This window comes from Vombatus ursinus, unplaced genomic scaffold (assembly GCF_900497805.2).
Source record: "Vombatus ursinus unplaced genomic scaffold, bare-nosed wombat genome assembly UNPS02014791.1, whole genome shotgun sequence".
NCBI classification, from domain to species: Eukaryota; Metazoa; Chordata; class Mammalia; order Diprotodontia; family Vombatidae; genus Vombatus; species Vombatus ursinus.
Genome location: NW_020954569.1, coordinates 18209186 through 18219150, shown reverse-complemented (window position 1 = coordinate 18219150; position 9965 = coordinate 18209186). Strand labels below are relative to the sequence as shown.

General features: G+C 37.3%; 1 protein-coding gene across 2 annotated transcripts in view; it reads right to left on the bottom strand.

The window, feature by feature from the left end:
• Positions 1-974: 974 nt before the first annotated feature.
• Positions 975-9965, bottom strand: part of CDH12 (cadherin 12) — a 390052-nt gene continuing 381061 nt past the window's right edge. For both annotated transcript variants that reach the window (XM_027868906.1, XM_027868907.1), the window contains 2 exons: positions 6434-6685; positions 975-1474 (listed from right to left, as the gene is read on the bottom strand). In XM_027868906.1, the coding sequence (XP_027724707.1) occupies positions 975-1474; positions 6434-6685 (752 nt within the window). The remainder of the gene's footprint in view (positions 1475-6433; positions 6686-9965) is intronic.

Sequence of the window (9965 nt, the reverse complement as noted above, 5' to 3'; positions counted from 1 at the left end):
TTTCAGATAGCCCCACAGAAGGAGGCTCCCAGAATTTTATCTTGGATAAAGTTGATAAGGAATTATTTGTTGCTTTCCCAATATTAAAATAAATGAACCTTACCAAAATCCAGTATTGATAATTTATTTGCTTATTTGTTTATTTAGGTCAGTGTTGATTTAAAGAGAAGTAAATAGCCTAAGGCCTGCAAGAAAACTATTTCCTTTGTTGTTCTTTTATTTTGGAAAAGGAGGTAACATTTTAACAGACAACTTAATATTAACTAATGTTAAAATCAAGCATTCTCTAAAAATTGGGAACTTTTACATATTGAATTTCATACTAGCATGTTTATTTCAATTTATTTCAAACGTGGGGAGAACAAATGTGATATTTTGGCATACAATTTTTTTTTAGAGAAAAAAAACCTTTGAATTATAAATAGATGTATTCCAGAAATTCTTCTTTTTTTATTCCCAAAGTAATTAGAAGTCAACATGTCACTATTTCTCCTTGACATGAAGTCAGTGTCTTTGTTCTATGTCCTCTTTATTTCTGAATCCTTATCACCTTCTCAATAGAGGTTACTGTATACCACTTTAAAAGATAAGAGTTTCAATAGGCACTTTAGTGGAATTAAGAAAAAAATCTACCACTCTTCCACCTTGATGCCAGAAAGCTATCTTCTTTCTAGGTTGTCATGTCATTTAATTGTAGCTAATAGGCCTGAGCTCATCTCAGTGCTTCCAAAGTACAAAACAAAACAAAACAAAAAAGGTAAAAGGGGGGAAGAGGACATATTATAGGATTTATCTTCTGTTTGCAGAATCAACCCAAACTGACAGTATGATAAATATAGTAACTTGCTGGAAACCAAGTAAACAAAGTAATCTTGTCCTATAAAGTTTGGGTGTTGTGTCTGTTCCCCACCCACCCACCCCCATTTGTAGTTTCTTTTAAATTTTTCCTCTTGGTTCAATGTTAACCCTGCCTCCTAGGTGACTTTGTCAGAGTTATAACTTTCTTCTTCTCCAAACATGTCTGCCAAGACTTTAAAGCGTGGTCCCCAGTCAGTCAGGTAGTCATAATCCTGGTCTGCTTCTGTAGTGCGCGAGTCTATGGAGCTGAGGGACTCTGCTACAGATCCATCGCCTTCATAGGCATACGTTGCCAATGAATCATAAGGGGGTGCCGTGGGATCCACATCATTTTCCTGTAGCCTTTGATTAATGAAATCTCTTATGTCAGTGTTATCTTCCACTGGTGGTCTCTGACGAGGTAAACAGAGAGTGTCTGGTTTTATATCCCTGCGTATTTTGTTCTCTTCAATCACTTTTGGATTTCTCAGGGCACCAATGTCGAAAGCCTGAGTGTCCTCTTCCCCACCTCCTTCATCATCATAATGGATCACATTGTCTCTGATGTCTTCTTTAGAGGTCATCAGGGTGTCTTTTTTCTTCTGCCTTCGCAGGGCGACATACAGCACAACAATGGCTGAAACGAGAGGAGAATTGCATTGTGAAACTGGCAAGAAAGTTCAACTCTTGGCTGAAATGTCAATACAATCCTTCAGGTGAAAGCTAAATGAAACCCAGTTTCTTTAAAAGACCACTATTATTATCCTACAAAGTAAAGTCTCTGTAACTAGCCAGTCGACTATTTATTTTCTTATTCAAATATTTAGTCCTCATTTTCTCTGAATACCTTACATTGATGCCTCTAACTTGCAGGTACCTAGTATGATAGTACTTATCAGAAGCATGAAATGTTTCAGTTTAAGATTCCAGTAAAGTTTTTGTGATAAATTTTTTAAATGAAATAGGTACTTGATTACTAATTCAGTTATATACCTAAAACTGTAGAGCTAGAATGAGCACTTTAGTTTAGACTACTCAGATAATTTTCACCCAGGAACACAATAACGTTTCTAAGAGAACCATAGTTTTCCAGCAGATAGGGCAACATTAAATATGCCCACACTTTGGAAGGGAGTAATTTGAGCCAATTGCTTAGGGGTGAGGTGGGGGTTTGGGGTGGGAGTTGAGAGGGAATGAAGGAATGAAGATCATCTGAGTCCTCAGGTCTATTTTATAAAATAAAAGGATGTTAGGGTCAATTAATCAGAGGTGTGCTGGTAAAGTTTTAATAATCCACTCTCTAGAATACACACACACACACACACACACACACACACATATATATGATACACTTTAATATTAATCTTTGTTAACATTTTTGTTATCATTTTCTTAAGTTTAGATAATAAGCAAAACAATAATTCAAGCTCTGATTTGTAGGATTTGTGATTTGTGTTGTAATGGCTCATACCAAAAATCTAACAATCAGTTCTCCTAATTCAGTTCTAGCTGGTTCCAGGACACCCTAGGAAAGGACACAGTGAGATATAAAGGTACATCCCTTTCATCAGACTTTGACTGACTTATTTTCAAAGAAAGAGTCAAGCTGAGAATTGAAGGAGACAAGGGATTTGCTCTTTGGTGTAAAGAGACTAAATACCAAAATCTTTAAAAAGTTTTTTAAAAAATGGACAGTCAAGTAGAAAGTTACCTATGGAGGATGTTCTTCTGTTCCCTTGCAGCATTTAGAGAGAGTAAAAACGAAAAAGAGGAGGCGAGAAGGAAATTCCTAGCTAAGACCCCTACTGCCACTAGGGCATGGGTCCTGCCCTAGCAGGACCTATTAACCTAGTAGTTATAGGAGCCCACAGTAGTAATTTAGGCCAGGATTTCATCTGAACTCAAAGGTGAAGATGTTGAGGCTACAGTCAAGATCAGTGTCATATGCCCTGCTAAAGGACAAGCTAAAGGGGAAAGCTGGCATGCTGACTACAAAGAGACATTGAACCATCAGAGGAACAGGTTTAGGAAGACTGTATCCAGTAGAAAAGGGACTAACGTTGGAGTTTCAGGATTTGGGTTCAAACTTTGCTACTAATACCAATACGATCTTTGTCAAGTCACTTAGACCTCTGAGGTTCCTCCCAACTCTATGATACAAACTGATATGATATGAGTATGAAGAGACATTAGTGGGACAGGGGGTCCAAATGGTAACAGAGGCACTTATGGGATAGTGAGTCCCAAGTCTCTGGAAGAGATTATTTGTACATTTCAGCAAATGCCTTGGTTTCAAGCTAATTGTTTTCTGGGGCTGACTATCAAAGACAAAAGTATCGGTGGGCACTTGTAAGCCATAGTATTAGGAGTACAGTTTCCCAGAGTACTTTGCACCTTGGATAGTCATCTTTTTAGGCTACCTTTCCATCTTGCATTCATAGATTAGATTCCTCTCAGAAAGTAAAACCACAGATTCAAGCTGATTTAGGCATCTTCAGTCCAATGTTTTGCTGTATTCTAAACCATCTCCAGTTTGGAGCTCAGCTGAAATACTGGGCTAAGATTCAATTATTCACTTCAGAAAGATTCAAAACCCAAACCCAGGCACCATCAGGACTCTAGAGCCTGCCATCTCCAAAGAAAAATCCTTACTCTATGTGCTGGATTAGCTATTTTAAACTAAGTAGCTGGATCCCATTCCACTGGACTGTGCCATGTTCTTCTGCTTCAAGACACCATTGCTAGAGGGGTAGCAAGAAGGAAAGAACACTGCCCACCTACTTCCCACTTATTGTATTGTTTAACGGGCATAGGGAAATGGTGAACTATAGGAAGTAAATTCTTCTTCCCTAGCTGGGTCTTTTCTTGACCACCTTCAGAGTTTAACCATTTCAGTCTCTCCAGGCCCAGGCCCAAAAGGCGAATTCATTGACTCTGTCCATATTGTCTGAGTGTGACTCTTTCAAATGCAAATAGTTCGCATAAAAGTCTACCACCCTTAAAAGGTTTGATGTCTTTATAAATAGTCTCCTGACTAATCACACCCTGATCACCACTGCCTCCAAACTCAGGAACTGCATTCACTTTGATATTGAAATGTTTGGTTCACACTGTGTGTTCTGCCATATTGAGAGCAAGTTCCTATGGTTTGCATCCCGGCTATTTGAAAATTTGGAGCAGAGCCCCACCTAGTGTTAAGAATGGTAAAGCTACAATAATGTCATAAAACTGGGGCTTCGGGGAACACACTCTATTTCCTAATTAGTTAGTTATCACCCTTTCTAATTTTTAGCTCTGTTTCTTGTTTAAAAAAAATGCTTCCTTGAATAAGGTAGGAATATATGTGCCGGACAAGATACTTTCTACCAAATTATATATATATCTGTATACACACACACACACACACACACACACACACACTGATAAAAACATGGCCCCAAAATGAAGAGAACAGACTGTTTAGGGAGGGAAACAAGAACAAAAACAAAAACAAAAAAAGCTGGTCTTCCATTCAGTGTGAATTTATTTCTAAGCGTTTTGGGGATTTGCCTGAGCAATGATGATGGCTGTGCATTATCAGCACAAGAACAAAACAACCACGCAGTTTTGCTGAAGTTAAACGGAAAGGGATGGATCAGATTTACATACATGTCATCAAAGCTAAAATGCCATTCATTCTTCATGACAAGGCACAGAGATCCCTTACCGTACTTGCTTGTAGGAAGGGAAACAAGGTATTTTAAAAGACTTTCTTTAAATTGAAATGAAGAGAGGTGTTACAGGTTAAATTTGGAGGGGGACTGAATATTGTTTTCACTGTAGCATACCAATTGCTTCCACTGAAGAATATAGTATGTTGTTAGATTTCAGGTTGCAGTCCTCTAGGAGTTGAACCTAACCATAGAGAGAGACTTTCTGAATCAGGTGGTAGATTAACAAGTGAAAAGAAGTCCTATGAACATCCTAGCAGTAGTAAGGACAAAAACTTCTGAAACCAACTACCATTCATTGTCTAAAAGCCACAATAGGAAGTACTTATTCTAATCTCTTTCCTCTTCTAAATTGTTTGTGTTGCTTTGTTCCAGAGCTTAGGGCAGTGCCTGATACTCAGTAGGCTCTTTATAAATACTTGATTTGGTTGGCTTTTTCTGTGGGAGAAAGATGGGAAATGTATTAGCAATTACTGATGGTTGACAGATCAAAATGATCAAATGATGGGGAAAGAGCTTAATTCTAGTCTTTTCTTTTTGTTTACTTTCACTGTGATTAGGATATAAGAAGTTTTCTGGAAGAAGCATATGGTTAGGTATTTCTTATTTTCCCAGCCTTTAATGATTAGACCTACAGAATATTGAGTAGATCCCAGTGGAAAATTTATGAACAGTCATAGACATAAATTTCCCTAGCTATAGTGTCATTGAGGGACTACAATCTGTATCAGTGGAGAGAGTATATCCACACTGATAAGATCATGAATCCATCCAAAAAAGTATAATTAGAACCTGAACTCAAGATACATTGTGTGTGTGTATGCGTGATTTTATGTTATAAGTACTTTCATTGCTTTTTTTTTTTTAATTTTTAGTCAATTGGGGTTAAGTGACTTGCCCAGGGTCACACAGCTAGTAAGTGTCAAGTGTTTGGTCTGAGGCCAGATTTGAACTCAGGTCCTCCTGACTCCAGGGCCTGTGCTCTATCCGCTGTGCCACCTAGCTGCCCCTAAGCACTTTCATTGTGATAGAAAAAACAAAGCCATTCTACTCCAGACTATTAAAAGGGACCTGTATTTATTTTATTATAATAGATTTAGATTTAGTGCTGGAAGAAATCTCAGTGGGTATCTAGTCCAACCCTTTCATTTTAGGCTGGGGCAAGGGGAAAAGAACAAATATCTATTAAGTGCCTACTATGTGTCAGGCACTATGCTAAGCACTTTTTATGAATATAATCTTATTTGATCCTCACCACAACCCTATGAGGTAGGTGCTGTTATTATTACTACTCTACAGTTGAAAAAATTGAGGCTAAATGCTGCACAGAGGCCCAGGGTAATAGCTGGTATGTGCCTGAGTCTAGATTTGAAGTCAGGTCTTCCTGACTCTAGGCCCCATGCTCTATCCACTGCGACACCTACTATCTTGCCCAAGTTCTCACAGATAATAAATATCAGAGTTTGGGACCTAAATCCAGATATTCTGACTCCCAGCCCAGAGTTCTTTCTATTACACAATCTATCTCAAAAATAAATAAATAATTGAATAAAGCAAACAAACAAACAAACAACAAAAACAGTGGAGATAGTTGCTCATTGGAAACTTTAATAATGATAGTATTTACTGTTGGACAGGTTTAACACTTCAGTTTCATGCTTTTTTTATGTCTCTGTGTCCTTACAGAAGTAATAGATCTCACTGTTATTTAATGCACACTAAGAAAACACTAGCTCCAAATAGTTCTCTCTATAAAGCTAACATAAAGTTAAAGTAACCTATAGGTTGAAGTGGCCAAGGTGGGTAAAGGAAGAGGCAGTGGAGAAGACAGAAATGGAGATATGGGGACAGACAAAAACATTAGAAAAAGTGTGAAATTAACCTACCTAAGAGAATAACTATACAAAGTAAGATTGCAATCAAAGCACCAGTGCTGAGTCCTACAGGTAGAAAAATTGCCTCCACATTGCAAGACAGGATGGTACCATCAGAATCACATCTACAAACTCGAATAGTCATTGTGTTTGTGCTGCTCTGGACAGGGTAACTGCTGTCCTCAATCACGACAGGGAGAAAATAAAACTCTTGCTGCCTGCGGCTGTATCCACTTCTTCTAGTTTCAATTCCAGCTGTGTTGTCTACAAAACATGACATTTGTGACACAATGGTTACTGTAGACATTCTTAATATAGTAAAGTTAGTACCTGTTAAACAAGAGCAAGTTGTTTTTAAGCCAGTGGCTTTTTAAAAAAATTTTTATTTTTGCAGTTTCCTAGGAACCTCGTTCTATCCTTAACTGATACTGTCAAATTCAAATCATAGGTAATCTAAGTAATCTTGTAGGGAAAAAAAAATCCCTATTTTTATCTATTAATCTCTTTTGGCATGACAGTTTAAATTTCAGAAGAGAGAAGAAAATAGAAAGAAAATATGTTTTTCATTTATTAAGTAAGAAATGAATTACAGTGAGCTATTTCTTTTTGACTTTTCTTATCAAAATCTCGACAGGGGAATAAAATTTTTGTTGAGCATTTTTCATCCCACAGAAAAGCAGGTTAAAAACAAAGTATTAAGCTCCATGAAGGTATTCTTACTGTAAACTGATGATTCAAAATATAACAAGAATGGATTGAGCACTTAAGATTGATACTTGAGGGGATCCACAGTCCCAAAAATAACACTATCCCAACTTTTCCCAGTAGAGACCAGGTGTCATTATCTTTTCTCATCTAAATAGATACTTTCATTCTTGTGCATCAGTAAGGTAAGGACATTTGGAAAGGAAAGGAGTAAAGTAACTAGCTTCCTGCATGCTCTGATGATTCTAGATATGTATACAAATAATAATCATCATCATTTAATATAAAATATATAACTAACAAAAAGTAGAGTAGAAAGGGCTCTTAGAGACCTCCTTTCCAATTCCTTCATTTCCTCATTTCTCTGATGAACAAACTGAGGCCTTGACAAAGGAAATGACTCACACAAGATAAGACACAAAATTAATTTGGAGGAAGTATGACTAGAATCCAGGTCCTCCAAGGCAGCACTTTTTCCATGATACAATATTGTCTTTCTTTAAATTAGTTTCCATATACGCAGAAATAGAAAGTTATTAAAATTATTTCTGTAATTTAATTCAGTAGAATATTTTAACTTAATCATTTGGGAAATTCAGGCCAAGGCATTTATTTTCTGAACAATTGTCTCAATTTTCTGCACATTGCTAGACGTGTCAGAATAACTTTGGCTTTTACATGCTATTGTTTGACTCTGGTGGTTATAATAACTCTAGTGTTATAATAAGATGCCTGAGACCCTATTATCACATCTATGCATAACATTAACATTGACATGAGAAGCAATGGGTCTTCAATAAATTTACATATTACAAAACTTTTCCATGAGATAAATGACAAAATTGAGCAGAATTGCTTATGCCTTTTTCTTTAGACATGTCTTAGCCAAGCAACTGAGTGTACTAATTCTCTAGCTGTTGACAAATTTTTATACACCCATCTATTTATCTGTACATGCACATATATACAACATGTATGTGTTCATATGTTTATGTGTGTATGGACATGCATTTGCACATAAGCATATACAGATAGGATGTGTTTTATTAATAAAGATGATAAATTACCTACTATGTGTAAGGTACTACACTAAGGTCTGTAAAGGACAAAAATAAGCACAAGACATAGTCTTTACCCTGAAAAAAGTTAACAGTAGACTTGAGGAAATAAAATTTGCATATACATAAAGTAATAATTAACACCACAGATCAGAGTGGGGTCAATGCTAATGGGTCTATGGATAATAATTCCTCAAGAAAGTAGCTCATAGTAGAGGAAGATCATTGTGACCTGGGGAATAATTATTACCACTGTAATTTCTACAGTACTGATCTCTCTTATTATTCTGCTACAAAGGTCAAGGGATGAGAAATAGTCTATTATTACTTAGACTAATTGTAAGCAATATATCTGTATAAAAAATGCCATTAGAGTTTGTTTAGAATACATGAAAAACAAGTCACAATAACTTAAAATACAGATTATTTTAGCATTGTGTTGTGAAGAAACACTTTTGTACCTTTACTTTTCTAAATAAAGCTAATCTTTAATTGTAAACCAGTCTTTACAAGTTTTTCTAAAAAAAAAAAAAAACTCTCATCATTTAAAAACCACTATTAAAATCCAGTAACTTAGAGCAGAACCAAGATGGTGGAGTAGCAGGGAGCAGCACAGGGAGCTCCCCTTCAAAACTCTTCCACTCAGACCTAGAAAATGCACCAACCAAATCTTCATGAGGAAATACATGAAAATGTCACAGTGAGTCATTTTTCCAGCCTAGGTCAGCACAGGGAGTCAGCCACAGAGAGGTCTATGGGCTTCTCTGATAGAATCTGGTCAAGAGCAGCAGTAGGTGGAAAATTCAGGAATCCAGGGAGAGTCTGTGGACTAGGGCAATGGAAGTCCCTTAGAGGGAACATAGGATACAGGAACAAGTACAATAAAGTAGGTTTGTCATTCGCTACTCAATTATAGGTCATAGATCCAGTGTGCACTGTGGAAGGTGACCTATGCCCAATGGTGGTGTTCCAGTGTGGAGAGGGGCTACACGTCCTAGGCTGAGATGAGCAAGTTTAGAAGCAAACAGAAGCACTGTGACTGATCCCAGAAGCCAAACAAAGTCTCACTTCCAACTGAAGCCTGAAGAGAAACAATCAGTTTAGGAATCCCAGAACAAAGGGACACTGTCAGTTCTGTGACTCAGAACCAGTAAACCCTTTGAACTAGCCAACAGTGGCTGAGTCAAATAGCAATCTAGTGTGGTTCAGACCCAAACCGAGATCAAGAACAGTCAGAGCTCAGACCTGGAGCACAATCAGATTTTCCCCTGGGTCAGACCACTTTGGGAGCTCAGAAAGCTTCCAAGTCCCTAGCCTGAGTTTTCTCTGAAATGTTCTAAGACTCATTTCTCCAAGGAAGCAGTGACAGAATCAGCTCAGGCCTTGCCTCCAAAAGAAGGTCAGAACTGAATCTAATAGCAAGTTCAAAGTAAGGAAATCAGTTGGAAGAATGAACAAACAAACAAAAGAATGCCACTATTAAACACTATTATGGAGGAGGTAGCTAGGTGGCGCAGTGGATGGAACACCGGCCCTGGAGTCAGGAGGACCTGAGTTCAAATCAGGCCTCAGACACATAATACTCACTAGCTGTGTGACTCTGGTCAAGTCACTTAACCCCAACTGACTCACCAAAAAAAAAAGCTATTATTGCATCAGGGAAACTCAAGACACAAATATAGAAGAAGAGAATAACTCCAAAACATCTTCAATCAAAGCCAAAAAAAAAAAACAAAAACAAAAACAAAACCTTGAGGAAAAAATTCCTGGATGAGATAAAG